The following is a 15360-nucleotide window of genomic DNA, read 5'->3' as shown; positions in this document are numbered from 1 at the left end:
TTTATTTATTTATTTATTTATTTATTTATTTATTTATTTATTTATTTATTTAAGAGAGAGACAGAAGCAGAGGGAGATGGAGAGGGACAAGCAGACTCTGCACTGAGTGCAGAGCCTGATGTAAGGCTTGATCCCAGGACCCTGAGATCATGACTGAGCCAAAACCAAGAGTTGGACACCGACTGAGCCACCCAGGTGCCCCACTGCCAGAGTTATATTAATGACAAAGTAGACTTTAAGGGGAAAACACTACTAGAGATGAAGAGGGATGTTTTATGATGATCAAAGGGTTTTTTTTTTTCCCAATAAGAAGTGTTAAAATTCTAAATTTATAGGCACCTAGTAACACAGCCTCAAAATATACAAAGCAAAAGTTGGCAATACTAAAAGTAACAATACACAAATGCACAATCATGAAATTTTAAAAAATATACCTCTTCAATGACTGATAGAACACATAGCCAAAAACATCAATAAGTGAACAACGTCATTGGCAAACTTGATTTAATGGATCAATTCTCTTCTGGATAAATTTTACCAATTACGAGTTGCAGTCAGTCTAGACTAGCAGTTACACACAAGAGCATTGGAGTCAGATAGACCTGGGTTCAGCTTCTGAATAGTACAGCTACTTTATCCGCGTGAACTTTACCTCTGTGAGCTTCGGTTTCTCAACCGTCAAGTGGGGTTAATACCGGTATTGACCACACGGAGTTGTGAGATTAATGGAGATGTTGTGTGCAGAGAGCCTGGCCCAGAGCGGTCACTGGGCCACACTGTCCTTGTCTTACCTTGCTCTTTTCTCGCAGCGTTTTAGAGATCATGTTCTGTTCAGTACAACTCTTCTTCAGGTCCTCCCTGAGCTTCTTCATTTCTTTCTCCATGTCTTGGATTTGCTGAAAGAGTTTCAACAACAGGAAGTCAACTTCCCTCACGGGAAGTGGGAGTTGCCCTCTAGGCTGAAAATTCTGAATCTCTGTAGCTCATTTCATTGGGTTCATTAAGGCAGAAACCTAGTCTGGTATTAGCTTAATTTCTTCCCTTGGGGGAAAATTCTACATCCATGGGGCAAAGCAGATGTTTCTTCAACTGATGTATGGGAAATTGGGTAAAGGGAAATGATTAGTTTCTTTTGAAAATCAGCATGGACCCTGGATTAAACAGTACAAGATATCTATCAACTCATTAGAAGCTCTTCTCCTGGGGTATCTTCTTGAGATCAATCTAAATAACGGCTGCTTGGATGAACAATGGACACGGTTTGGAAGGACAGAACAATGAAAATTTTCCTTTTTCCCATTTCGAGGCAGAGAATAGCAATGTTCCTGGCACAGAGAACAGACGTGTCTCCTCCTCGTGGCGAAGGCGCTGTACTTCCCAGCATATGGAAACTCATGCCTGCTGTTGGGGAAGAGGGTTCAGCTCGTGCAGGCGATGAGCATTTTCATTTGAGTGCTCGTATTTTTGTCGTTGTTTATTTCCAAAGTCATCGTCTATCTAAGGCAAATGATACCTTTTCTTTTTGTTTTGTTTTTATGAATTGGTGTAACGTTGGTTTATTTCCGCAAAAATACTTCAAGAAGAATTTTGTGTTAATAACCGTGTCCATGCCTCTGATAAACTCTGACAGGGGAACATGACAGTGTGGGCACCATGGGTTCAGGGGCCGGGGCCGTGTGTCCCACACCCAGGCCCAGGGGGAATGTGCCCACTGCCCAGAGAATGCTGGGAGAGTGTGTTTTCTACGGTATTTTCAGCCATCTCTTCCTTGAGGCTAGAGGCAGCATTTCAAAGAATTAGGAGGCTAGGTTAATGAACAATCATTAAAGCCCCACAGCTTGTGCTATCTAATGGTCCAAGGAACCCCTCTCCGGCCCCCCAGAAAACGCTGAGGGTCAAAGTCTAGCCCTTCTGGGGACACTTAGCAGTGAAGAGACTCAACTCACAATTTTGCAGAGTTTTAACTCTTTCCCTTGGGCTTCCTGGTGCTCCTTGTGAGCATCTTCCTTCTTTAACTCTTCTTTCAGCATGGAGCACTATGGAGAGAAAGGACAGCAAGACCACATGGGGTTGTCTGTGGGTCCCTAGTCCCCGTATTTGCCCCTAAGAGCATTTCTTGTTGTTTCATCCAATCACTTCCCCAAATTCCCAGAGGCGAGGCCATTTGTGTCTGGGGGATGCCCCGGGCCCTGCAGCAGTTCCTAGTCACCCCTCTCGTGATTCCCGGGGGTAACATATGTAAATTCTTCCTCAACGAGTGCCTGGGTGGCTCAGTTGGTTAAGACTCTGTCTTAGGCTCAGGTCATGATCCCAGGGTCCTGGGATCGAGCCCTGCGTTGGGTTCCTTGCTCAGCGGGGAGCCTGCTTCTCCTTCTCCCTCTGCCTGCAGCGTCCCCTGCTTGTCCTCTCTCTCTCTGTCAAATAAATAAATAAAATCTTTTAAAAAAAGTTTCTTCTTTAAGAACCAGCAATCTACATGATGGGACAGACACAGCTTTGCAGAGTCTGGATCCTTAGGGTGGAAGGATGGGTGTGTTTTCCTCTGTGACCAGCCAAGAGAGCTTGCAGGAATACCGGGAGGGTCTTGCTAGTGAACTTGGATGGCTCTCAGTGCTTTCTGCAAATGACATCTCAAAACACAGCCACCTGGCCGTGGAAATGTAAGTGAAACAGCCCTTCTGGAGGGCAGTTTGGCAACACGCATTAAGAACATAAAGATGTGCCTTCTTTTGACCCAGAAATTCCCACTTTAGTATTGTCTCTTAAGGATGATGATTAGAGAAATCAGCAAATCTGTAGGTTCAGGGATGTTCTTCACAGTATTGTTAGCAACAGGAAAAAAAAAAAGAAAGAAAAAAAGAAACAACCGTGTCCAACCACAGACCGTTTTATTACATTGTGTACATCCAGAAAAATATTATGTAGCTTTTAGGACCAATGATATGAGCTTTTATTTATTAATATGGGAAAATAGTAAGTATTTAAAATTTAAAAAATGTGTATAGTATATATGTTAAAATATTTATCTCTTTATTGTATATAGAAACAAGATTGGAAGAATATATATTAAAATATTAATGTGGATTTCTAGGGTAGCATTTTCTTTCTTATCTCTCTAGTTTTGCTTCTCAGTATCATCTACTTTTATTTCCCTAAAATTCACACGCATGACAAAGGGAATTAGAAAAACAAAAGATAGGCCTCCCACATGCTCCTCAGAGCCAAACCCTTGGGGGCAGGACCCCTGTGTGCTAATGGACAGCACAGCCTAGGGGAGGAGGGATACCTCATTCCAAGGTCAATGAGGAAGAGGAAATGGGGAGAAAAAGAATCCAAATGTACTTTAAGAAGTAGAACAGTCAAAACGGGGCTGTTTTTCCATATCTCTTCCACTTAGCATCAGTTCTGCAACCCGCCCCCCCTCCCCAACATGCACGCACACACCCATGCACACACTCACGTACCCCACATAAAGCAGTGATACTGTGCATCTAGGGAGTCAATCTACCTGGGAGAAATGAATGTATGGACGGGGCTCGGCCAGGCAGCTGACCAGGTGCAGAGGCAGAAGAGCACAACTGAAATCCGCCTCTCACTTCTCAGAAAAATGGTTTTGTTATCCCCATTTCACAGATGTGGAAACAGAGGCCAAATAAGTTACAAGAAAAGAAAGCTCTGGGATTGGATCCTGGTCTGTCCAACCCCAAAGCTCACGTTCTGCCTTTTCTCAGTTCCAAACTGAGTATTGTACTAAGCACCCGACATTACTTCTTGTGCCTTTTCTTTGGAACTTCGAGCTCTATCCAGCCACCCCCTCCCCATCCCTGCAGACTGAGCTACCTGATCAGGCAGCCACTGGAATCTCTGAGCTGCCGGCCAAGATGACAGCTATTGGGTTTTACCTCGACTCATTGAAACACACAAAGCACATGCATCCTGAGAAATCGTCCTCTACAGGATCAGGATTCTAAAGTCAGGATTGAAGGCATCATTTGCAGAGTCAAAGTTACATTTAAAAAGCTCTTTACCTTGCAGAGAACCTGGCCCCTGCCTTTAGTCTCTCCAGGTGGGCCTTTGGTGTTTTGGGCCACCCAGCGGCTATCCTCCTGGTGGACACCAGCCCTTGGGCACCAGTCCATCTCACAGTGGTGGGAGAGATGCGAGTGACATTTAAAGCTGGGGCCTGGGGTACGTGAGATGAGTCATGGGACTCTGCTCTGCTTTTTGGGGACAGCTACAAGGATGATGATGGTGCCCCAATACTCACTCTGGAGCTGAGGGCTTCAAGCTGGTGATTCTTTTCTTTGTTCTCACTTTTTAGTTGGTTCACCTCCTGTTTGAGTTGTTGAATCTCCTCATCCCTTGTTAACACTTCTTTTTGCAATGATGACACCATCCCTGTAAAAAAAATAAATAAATAAAGACTCGCAGAGGTCAAAGGGGCAGGAAGGATGACCGTCACCACAGCTGTCGGCCAACTTGTGGGGGAGCCCCTTACAAGCCCGGGAGGCCCCTGGTCCTCGTCTGCAACTCAGGAGCTTTTGTCCAGGCTCCCGGAGCTGGGACAGGGATGACCCTGAAAAGCGTGGAACAGTGTTTGTTTAAGACCTCAGTGAGAACAAGAAGTCAGCGAGTGTTGCTGGGAGAAGAAAAGCCTTTGGGGGGCCCCTGTGGGCTCAGGTTTGGCAGGAGAGGCCACGCCATGGGCCTGGGGAACAAAGGCCAGTACAGGGAAGGACCAGGAATTTTTCACCAGGGGCCATAAAAAGTCTTACGGCAGAAGGAGGCTGTGAGCAGGGTGGCTGGATTCACACTCACCCGAGTTTGGAACCCGTTTCTACCACTTAGTAGTGTGGTGTTCTTGGACAAGTTATTTTCCCTGTAAGTATCTTTCACTATATGTCCCCCATGGAGTTATTATAAGGGTTAAAGACATATAAAGAATTTAGGAGAGTGGCTGACCCATCGCGTTCGTTACAGGGTACCCATTATTTTTTGTGGTAGCCGGCTTCTAAAATAGCCCCAGTGATCCGGACCTCCCGGAGTTCATGCCCTGGCACAGCCCCTTCCTACCATGAGTAGGTTGACGTGTGTAACCAGTGTGATTTTGTGGAAAAGATGGACCGTGACTTCCTAGGTGGGTCATAAAAGATACTGCAGCTTTCCTTTCGCTCTCTGTCGGATCACTCACTCAGCGGGGGAAGCCAACCACCATGTTGTGAGGATGCTCAAGCCGCCAGGGGAGAGGCCCAAATTGTTCAGAATGGAGGCGTCCAGATAACAGCCGTGTGGATGAGCCATTCTGGAAGCAGATCCTCCAGCTCCTGATGTGGCTTTAGATGAGGTGACATTTGCCTCAGCCAATGTCCTGACTGCCCCTCATGGGAGACGCTGAGAACCAAGTCACCCCCTCATTCCTGAGCTCCAGAAGCTGGATGACATAATAAATAGTGGTTGTTGTTTTACCCACCAACTTCTGGGGTGTCTGTGGGTCCCTAGTCCCCGTATTTGTTAGGTAGCAGGAGATCACTAATACATTATTGGATTCTCAGGTTGAGGACACGTGGGAAGAAGGGCGTGGAAATGCTGTGGGATTGGATTATCTCATGTGGTTCTTTTCTTGGAAGAACATCATGCCCAATTTCATTGATAGCCATCAATCAAAAAAAGTATTGAGATGAAGGACAATGTGACCCAGAATTTCATTTAAACAATGAGCTCTGTCACAGGACACGGTTAAGTTACTTTGAAACAAGTTGGTCCCTTTGGGACTTGCCTTCTAGCTTTGGGAGGCGGGACTGGAGCAACACACATTTACTTATTTATTTATTTATATTCATGTGGATTTTAATTTTATTCTTATTTTTAATTTTTTTTTATTATGTTCATTTAGGCAGCATATAGTACATCATAAGTTTTTGTCGTAGTGTTCCACGATTCATTACTTGCGTGTAACACCCAGTGGGCATCCCAACCCATGCCCCCGGAGCAACCTCTAGTCTAGTGGCATTTGGGCCTCACGACTGAGCCAACACCTTTTTGACTCTACCAGATCCCCTGTGGATTATGAGGCCGCTCCGTTCTGGAGGCTGGGAAAGTCAACCATTCTTGGCCTGTGTGAGCTTTGAGATGGTCCCCTCTGCTCCTGCTGGGTTTTCTTTCCCTGCCCACCTACTTGTGCTGCTCAACACTCAGCTGAAGACTGGTGGGGGACCCTCTAGAGATCACCTCTCTGTGTGGCCTCTCCTCCCTGGCATGCTGCCCAGCGCCCCGGAGCTGTGTTGGCCTCTCCAGTGCCATCCCCTCAAAGTGGGGGCCCACTGGTTTGTTTCCTCTCTCCCGGATCATGGTCATGTGAAAATAATTATCGCAGATATATTTTTTCTTTTTTTGGTTGTTTCGGGCAGGAGAGCAAACCCAGTTCCCGTCATTCCATTTGCCCTGTACGTCTTTCCCGCCTCTCTCACTGTGGAAGCAGGAGCTGTGATGGCCTCTGTCAGCCTGGTCCCTGAGTGGCCACGATGAGCAAAGCCCCTGCTAACCCACGATGGATACCACGCGGAGGCAAGACATGAGCCCGTCTGTTATAAGCCACTGAGCCTCAGGGCCCGTAGCTGCAGCGTAACCCAGCCCCATGCTTCTCGAGCTTGAATGTGCATACGAAACCCCAGGGACTTCAGCAAAGTCAGATGCCCTTTCAGGAGGTTCTGGGCTGGGGCCTGAAACTCTGTGGTTCTCACCAGGACCCAGGGCAGGCTGATGCTGCCGGTCTGGGGACCACACCGTGAGTGGGTCCAGCCCACCCCAAGTGTTACCCTAACGCAAGTCTGTCCAATCCCTGAGTGAAGAAGGTGGTATCCGAGACAGGCCTGGAGCACAGATGAGATCTGACAGGCCGGTGTGGGCGAGGAAGACAAGGGCCCAGGGTGTCTGTGTCTGGAGCCGCACCCGGCCCACAGGAAGGGCCCAGCAAATATCTGAGGACATTGTAAATTAGGGAAGAGCATGAACAGGCCTGGCAGGTGGTGGGGGTAAGGGTGGGAAGTTGCAGAGTGAGGCGGAGGAAAAGCCAGTGGTCAGGCTGTCCTGGTGCATGGCACCCGGATTCAGAAAGAGATAGATGGCGATTCACCTGTGGCTCAGCGCTATGCTCGGCTTTCACAGCTATGGATGCGTTTCCTGCCGTGTAGCCAGCACTCTGAGAGCAATATGCCCCTTCCAGACTCACTGCCTGCTCCCCATCCCCCCTGCTTCACTCCCTCCCCTCTTTCTCTGTTAATGGCCCATCCTTCTCAGGCATGTGATTTCTCTCTAAAAACCCCAGTGGCTCCCCATCACCCTTACAATAAAACCCAGACTCCTCCCTGTGACCTACCCCCTGCGTCCCTCTCCGACCTTGCCCGTCCCCCACTCCCACATTCACCCCACTCCAGCCACACCAGCTCCAGCTCCTCCCACACGGCCAGCTGGCCCCAGCCTCAGGCCCTTTGCATTTGTGATCCCTCTGCCTGGAACACTGTTCCCTCTGGCTTCCTCACTGCCCTTCCCTTTCACCTCTTCAAAGACCTGTCCCTTCCAGCCCACTAAGCTATTCTCCCTTCACTTCTGCCCCGGAAGCACTTCGCTCCCACACTGCCCACTTGTCTCTGAAATGGGCTTGTTTATTTACCTGTTTACGTTTAGTGTCTGTCACCCACTTGCACATGTGAACCCTAGGAGTACAGAAGCATTGTGATCAGGGCTGTCTCTCCCCAGCACCTAGAGCAGGGCCGGACACCTAGTAGGTGCTCAGTAAACACGTGCAGTGAATGAAAGGATCCAGGGTAAGAAGCAGCTGGCCTCTGGACGATGTGCTTACCCCACCTCCCCCAAGTCTGTAGTGTGCAACCTCCTCTGCTGGCCAATTAGGAAATGTTTCCACCGGGGTCCAAGTGCACCAGGGCGCTAATGTGGTGACCCCACTCTGTCCACATTCTAGCTTGCACTGAAGGCAAGCTGGCTTCTGGAACCACCCAAGCCACACGGTGCCCTGTGTTCTCCCTGGTGAGCCTGGCACTCACTAGACATAGCTAAGTGATAACCTTCACTCAACTCGTTATCAGGCCCTGCCCTAGGAACCGGACGGCAAAAACCCTCTCTTGAGGGCAGGCTGCAACTCACAGACGCAGGTCACTCAGAAGATCACCGAGGCTGCACCCCAGATCAGTGAGCAGTGGTGCGGTGGTTGATTGGTGATGTCTGCTGTGGCCTGGGAAGGAGGGGGAGGGGAGCGACTCTCAGGCCCACGTCAGAGAGAGCTCACCTGAGGTGACGGCATTGTCCCTCCGCAAGTTCTCGCCCTCGTTCTTCAGGGATGTGATCTCTGAGTTCCTCTCAGACAGGGTCTGGCACAGCACCTGGCTGTAGCCTTTCTGTAAGGCACTGATCTGTGGGAGGAGGCAACACACGGTCAGAGGGGGCCCGCCCAGGCGTACTTCTCCACGGCTGGACAAGACATTTGGACTGATCTTTGGTGGGGTGTTGGGGAAACCGAGTTTTTAGTTTTAACTAGTGGGAGGGACAGGAGAGGGCCTGTTCCTTCAGTGACCACCGCATCATATGGAATGAAAACGTGAGCCTTAGCTCTGTGTCCACAAAATGGCTCAGGTGCAGCTGCCTGGGGACAGCTGATCCCTAACGTGCCTTCCTACCACCTTTGGACTCCCCGCCAGAAGGAGACCAGCTGTTGGTTCCCGGTCATCCAGTGCCGACCAGGTGCAGAGCAAAGCTCACGAGAGGGAAGCATGTTATAAAATTAACTTCCTCGAATGAGAACAACAGTGGCTTATATCTCAGAACACTCCAGAGCTCACAAAGCCCGTTCCCAGACGCTACCTCCCTAGCTCCTCACTGCATCGCAGGAGGCTGAGCTTCCCATTAACGCTCCCAGGTTGCAAGCGAGCATCCCGAGTCTCACGGCCGTGAGCATGACACGGCCGGCAGAGGTGGAGTCCCGATTCGGCTGGTCTCCAGGTGCCCGGTTCCCGCTCTGCCCCCCTTGCCGGGTGGCTCTAGGCACAGGAGTCCGGGCTGCAGGCTGTAAAGCACAGCGTGGACTTGGGAGCCCGACTGTGGCCTTCAGATTCTGTTGCTGCCACTCACCGGCTGAGGAACACACCGGGAGGACACCGGATTCTGTCTCACTGTTTCATTAAGTGGGGTGATGGCAGTCCCAATCGGATAGGATCGTGAGAAGTATTTTAATAAGTTCGTGTATGTACAAGCGCCCAGATGGTGCCTGGCCCACGGCATACACGTGGTAGGTGCGACTGTCCTCTGACCTCACTACCCAGGTGTCACTACCCAGGTGTGTGTGAGCGGCAGGTCCCCGAGTCAACCCCGCAGCTCCCTGTCAAGCCTCTTACCCTGCTGGAGGTGTGGCTTAAAGAACGAAGGCAGGTGGGGCGCGCTCAGGTAATGCGGGTGCGGGCGCAGAGGCCTTGGCCAGCAGAGGGCGCTCACGGTCCTTGTTCTTGGTGTCTGTCCCTGAAAACCTTGTCATTCTTACTCTGGGAGAATTAACAGAAGGAACAAGGTTTCACACGTTCCCTGGCTCATTTCACGCACCATCAGTGTTCAGATTCTATGACAGCTGGGGCAGGTACACTTACTTTTTCCCTGGGGTATCTGAGACATTGGGAAGGGGGCGTCTGCAAGAAGGTGGTGGGGACACAGATGACTCTGTCCCCCACCCTCCCCAAGGCAATACTTTTGCATGTTTGTGCTTTTGAAACTTTGAGTGAAAACGTTTCTTTCACCTCTTACTGTTCTCGGTGGGGGACATGCAACTTTCCCATAAAAGGTACTTGGGATAATTTTTAAGAGTGTTTCTAGCTCTTCTCCGCGTCGTGCTTTTTATTTGCACAACACCAGAGGCACAGGGCAAAGAGACAAGCTTCCAGAAGGGATGGGAAGACATATGCCCGCCTGCCCAAAGACGCCAGTGTTTCTGCTTCTGACAGATAGAAGATAATTCAATCTAGGCACCAGGGTTTGAGGATTTCGGATTACGAGGAAACTCCAGTCTTCAAACCTCTGTTTCCTTCCCCACCCAAATAAGTATCCAGATTGTCTCTAATGGGCATGTATCCCAAGAAGTTGCATGTCTGCTATCCTGGGTAATAAGATGGGCACCGAATCTTAAGAAAGCTGATAGTGTTAGGAGGATGGCCTCGAGAAAATAATTCGGCTGTTAATTAGCTCAGGCGTTCAAGAACAGGCAGGGGCAAGCACTTCCCAGTGATACTGTAGCAGATGGAAGACCGTTGAGAGACCTCATGATGCACACACTTTCAGGGGGACCTGATGACTATAAAGTAATCAGAACAATAAATCAACCAGCCGCGTGGCTTATATTTCTGGCTGAATGTTCTGCAGGCAGTAGAATATTTAAAAAACTAAAATGTGAGTGGATAGAACTTGATTTGGGTTCAGACTAACTGCAGTTTCCAGCCCAGATATGCCTTGTTACAAAATACTCTCTTTCGGTTACAAGTGAAGATTCAGGGGTGGGGGGCGGCGACAATATAATGAATCGGTGTAATTATTTCTAGATACTTTCTTTGTGAACATTTTCCCCCCAGATATCACTAGCCACTTTAAACAAGACTCGAATTGTGACCTATGGATGCTCAAAGATACGTGAGGATTACACTTTACATGTCAAATATATTTGACTAATAAAGATTATGTGGGAATTATTCACCCTTGTCCACGGACCTGGACAAGACACGCCACTTGTACTCAGGAAAGCTCTGAGATGGGAGAATAGCCGAAAGAGATATTACCCTGTCCGATGGCAAAATTGGGTTCAGATCAAGAACAAGATGCCCGTCAAGGAGTTAGCTTCCTGTCAAGTAGCTGTCAAGTAGTAATTCCTATAGGATCTACTACTTTCATTGTTTTTCCCAAAACACGTCCGACAGAGAGTCATTTGTTCATTTGAATATGAGAGCATATATTTGTTTACTTATTAATTCTGTCTCCCTCATTGGAACATAAAGGAGGGAAGGCAAAAATCATACCTGCCTCGTTCTCTGCCGAATTCCCAGAGCCCAGAAGAGAGCATGGCACAAGATGGGCACCCAATAAATCTTACTTGAATGAATGAATGAACAAATGAACGGACACGGTCCTATCAGTGTTCTAGAAAGTAGCTGGGCCCACTCTTTGCTCTCACGGAGCTTACGGTCTCCTGGTAGAATCTCCTAGGTTCACCACGTACAACCTAAGTCCTTTCCTGGGGCACCATTTCTCGGATCAAAGCCACGCACCTTGAGTTGCTTAGAGGAGGGGAAAGGCAGTGAACAGGGAAGCAGAGAACAGAGGCCCTAAGCATAGGGAGTCTACAGGTTTGGGCAACAGTTTATACCAAGGCCACAATTCATCAGTGGCCAGTTTGTTGTTGTTGTTTCAAATCAACTTTGTTGACATGTAATTTATGTACAAGATCAATAGCCAATTTTAAAGTAGTTGAAGAAAATTTTTTTTTTTGGATCTAGTTAGTCTCAAGGATAATGTAGAAATTCTGCGTGGAGAATTTTTGTTTGAGGAAGTTCCCTACAAGTGAGCCAGCAAGTGCCTTCGGGCTTGGGTTTGGAAAACGGGGGATTCCTTCTCCCCCTCTCCAGCTGACTACCTACAGCTCTTTCTGGCTGGGGCTGAGGTGGGGGTGAGCGACAGTCACTGAAGCCATGGAGCTGCGTAGGTGGGATGAAAGCATAGGGTCTGCGAGGAGGCAGACCTGCGTTCAACTTGCACCGCCCCCTCTAACTTGCTGTGTGAACTGAACCAGTTCCCGGGCGTCCCCAAGCCTGCCTCAGTCTCCTCATCTGTAGAATGGTACATGTCAGAGGACCGTGCGGTTTAAGTGAGCCAATGCATCTACAGCACTTACACCAAAGCTTGCTCCTTGAACGTGGTTCTCCTGGGCTAGGAGCCTGCCACGCCCCCGATTCCTGGGATGTGTGCTCATACCCACAGCACTGTGCTGACCATCCCTTTTCTATCCATCTGGGTGACTCCCTTCCATGCTCCCCTGGCTCTCCCCGGCAGCTGCCGCCCTGTGTCCTGACTCTAAGGCCTCCACCAATGTGTCTCCGAGTCCTACCTACCTGGTTTTTCAAGCTCTGGATCTCTCTGCGTTTGGCATCGATGTCTTCATCCAGATCCTGGAACTGACTCTGCCTGGACGAGGCGGACTCCGAAAGCCTCTGACTCAGGCTGGCCACTTCATTTTGCAGCTTCGCTATCACGGCGTCTTTGTATTTGGATTCAAGTTCAAAATCCGAGAGACGGCTGATTTCTTTCCCCAGCAGCAGAATGATTTCATCCTGGGTGGAGGCCAGATGGGGAGTTTAGTAGGTGTGGGTCCGGGGTGCAAGGCTGAGCCCATTTTTAAAAATGTAGGGAAAACGGAGTGTGATTCTTTTGGGAAGGTGAGGACAGGTGGGGAGGGGAAAAAGCGTAGTTTCAAGGTTATCTCCATCACTTGGAAAACCTCACCGAGACAAGAGTTTGGCGAAAATGATATACTTGTATACAGACTCCTGTAATAGGTGTTTATACTTCACAGAAAATTTCCTTTCCCGTGAAATTATACTTTCATGTTGAGAACAACCGCCCCACATGGGAACTTTTGTTGCTAGGGAGTTTATTTATAATATTTTTGTTTATAATATTCAGCCTAGCACACTGGGGACCCAGGAAAGGTAGTTAGGAAAACGACATTCTATTTGACCACATCCTGCATATAATGAGGACTATTCTTTAACTTAACATTCTGAAATATTTCTTTTCCCTTTCCTCCCTTCTGGTACTTCCTGCCTCTTTGCGTTATTCACGTAAAAATTTACTCCAGGTAACTGAATCTGCGAGTAAATGAGATAAGAGTGGTGATTTATTCGTGTGGGCTCATCAACTTTGGGTCGGGGGAAAAAAAAATTGCCAGCTGACTTTACCCACAAGTATAATTAACCCAGTTCTCCATCTCTCCAAAAGAAAGAGCTCTACGGCAAAAGAATTTGTTAGGCTTCCCCACCAAAAAGAAAAAAAAATTCCCCAAACTTTTCACCGGAAGTCATCAATAAAATGTCCAAAAATACTGAAACACAAGTCCCCAGATGTATTTGCAAATGTAGCTACAGAATTTCTGCTTCTGAAGTAGACCCTGTTCTTCCAACCATTTCCCACTGGTTGGAAGGAGGTAAATGAGTAATTTGTAAGCCAACTCGTTTCCTGGGGAGCTTTACCCAATCAGCCTCAAGACCTTCCAGCTCCCCGAACCATGGAAGGACAGGGTTTCCGTTGTGAGGAAGCTTCTCTGGCATTGCCAATTGCTGCCAAGGGTCTTTCTTTGAATCCCTGCAAATGCTTGTGGCAAAGTTTCAAGGGATAGCATCAAACAGATTCCATACTCCTGGGCAGCCATGCCTGTTTCACCCAATTATGGTCAGCCAGGTGCTTAGTATCTAGTTATGCAATAAACATTTATTGAGCAGTTACTATGTGCCAGGCCCTGTGCTGGGCTCTGGAGTATAAAGAAGGCTGTAAGGTGTGCTGTACAGATGGAGTTTAAGCCTTTCTGTGAGGACCCCAAGCTCTTCCTTGAGAGAGTCCTCCCCCTTCCATGTGGTCTTGGTAGGACTGTCAATCATGTGCCCTGCTCCTTCCTGTCCCACCTCCCCGTGTGCACGTGACCCAAGCTGGTCAATCAGGGTTTTCTCAGAGATTTCACGCATCCATCACAGAGGGAGAGGATCATGCCTCCTTTTGGATAACAAACTTTAAATTTATGGGCTTATGTGCCTGAGTTTGTCTTTTCCAACACATGAAGCCTGTGTGCTATAGAAAGCCAAGATCCGAGGGAAACAGAGGGAAGAGATCGGTAGTAGGGAGTGTTCTGATTTCGCTTAAGCTGCTGTATCTGGCCATGCCTGAAGCTAGTGGGCTTTTAAATTTCCAAGAAGATGAGCCAATAAATGCTTATTTTTTTTAATTTATTTTTTTTGCTTAAGCTAATTTGTTTATTGGCACTTGCATTTGAAGGAGTCCTGGAAAGTCAGGGCATAAATGGCTTATAAATAGGAAAAAATATATAAATGTGGTTGCATCCTATTTCCAGTTTAAAACTGGGGTAGATTGGGTGCCTGGGTGGCTCAGTTGGTTAAGCGTCTGCCTTCGGCTGAGGTCATGGTCCCAGAGTCCTGGGATCGAGTCCCACATCTGGCTCTGGGCTCGGCGGGGAGCCTTCTTCTCCCTCTGACCCTCTCCCCTCTCATGCTGTTTCTCTCTCTCTCTCTCAAATAAAACTAGGGTAGATTGAAAAATGACCACAAATGCTTTGTACCTTCTGCCATCAAGCAGAATTGGACTTCCCCATTCCCTAAGTTGGGGCCGGTCCTGTATCTTGCTTGACCAATAGAATATGGCAGAAGTGATGTACAGCAATCTCCAGGCAAGTTCTTAAAAGGCTATATGGCTTCTGTTCTGGCCCTCTGGGAAGCCTGGGGCCACTCTGCTGTGAAGCAGCCCCAGACGATAAACCATGTGCAGAGAGAGGCCTATCACTCCAGGCATGCTGGCTGAGGTCCCAGACATGGGAATGAGGCCATCTGAGACCACTGGCTGGGCCACGCCACTGATTGACTACAGTTGCATGAACGAAACCAGGGGACACCAGCAGAAGAACATTCCAGGTCAACCTGTAGATTCTGGGAAGTAATAAATTGCTGGTTTTTTTTGGTTTTTTTTGAGTAGGCTTCACACCCCACATGGGGCTTGAACTCATGACCCTGAGATCAAGAGTCACATGCTCTACTGACTGAGCCAGCCAGGTGCCCAATAAATTGCCATTTTAAGCCACTAAGTTTTGGGATGGCTTGTGCACAGCGAGAGAGAACTAATAACAGCGTCTGAGCCTGGCTTCTCGCCTCACTGCAATACTTCTCCAAGGTTTGGTCCTGGGACACCTGCCACCTGAAGTTGCAGATTCCCACGCCCAGTCTGGACCCCACGTGGTTCTGCTCCTCACAGACTCAGAGAATTGCTGCAGGCTCAGGCCCCGGTCTTTAAGGAAAGTAAGATATTGCAGGACTGCTTCTTTTAGGATAATTTCAGGTTGTGTCTATGTAGGAAGAAATCAACCTGGACCCTTCCCAGCGTGGCTTGAATTCATCTGCTCTGGCTCCCATTCCCATTTCATTCTAAACCTCTCTGGTTCTTCAACAAACCTCTGTCTTCCCTCAGTCCTCAACTTCATTGCTCACTACTTCCTGCCAGGAAACGTGTTTTCCCCACCACTGTGCTGCCGCTCATGTTTGA

General features: G+C 48.4%; 1 protein-coding gene across 1 annotated transcript in view; it reads right to left on the bottom strand.

Annotated features, from left to right (window-relative positions):
* FHAD1 (forkhead associated phosphopeptide binding domain 1) overlaps window positions 1-15360 on the bottom strand; it is a 120980-nt gene that overhangs the window by 61911 nt on the left and 43709 nt on the right. The window contains exons 5-9 of the mRNA XM_044913813.1: window positions 12153-12371; window positions 8303-8426; window positions 4268-4398; window positions 1947-2036; window positions 792-896 (exon numbers count right to left, since the gene is read on the bottom strand). Of these exons, the coding sequence (XP_044769748.1) occupies window positions 792-896; window positions 1947-2036; window positions 4268-4398; window positions 8303-8426; window positions 12153-12371 (669 nt within the window). The remainder of the gene's footprint in view (window positions 1-791; window positions 897-1946; window positions 2037-4267; window positions 4399-8302; window positions 8427-12152; window positions 12372-15360) is intronic.

Source organism: Neomonachus schauinslandi, chromosome 4, assembly GCF_002201575.2.
Source record: "Neomonachus schauinslandi chromosome 4, ASM220157v2, whole genome shotgun sequence".
Taxonomy (NCBI): domain Eukaryota; kingdom Metazoa; phylum Chordata; class Mammalia; order Carnivora; family Phocidae; genus Neomonachus; species Neomonachus schauinslandi.
The sequence above is the reverse complement of the archived record's forward strand: the minus strand, read 5'-3'. Positions and strand labels throughout refer to the sequence as shown.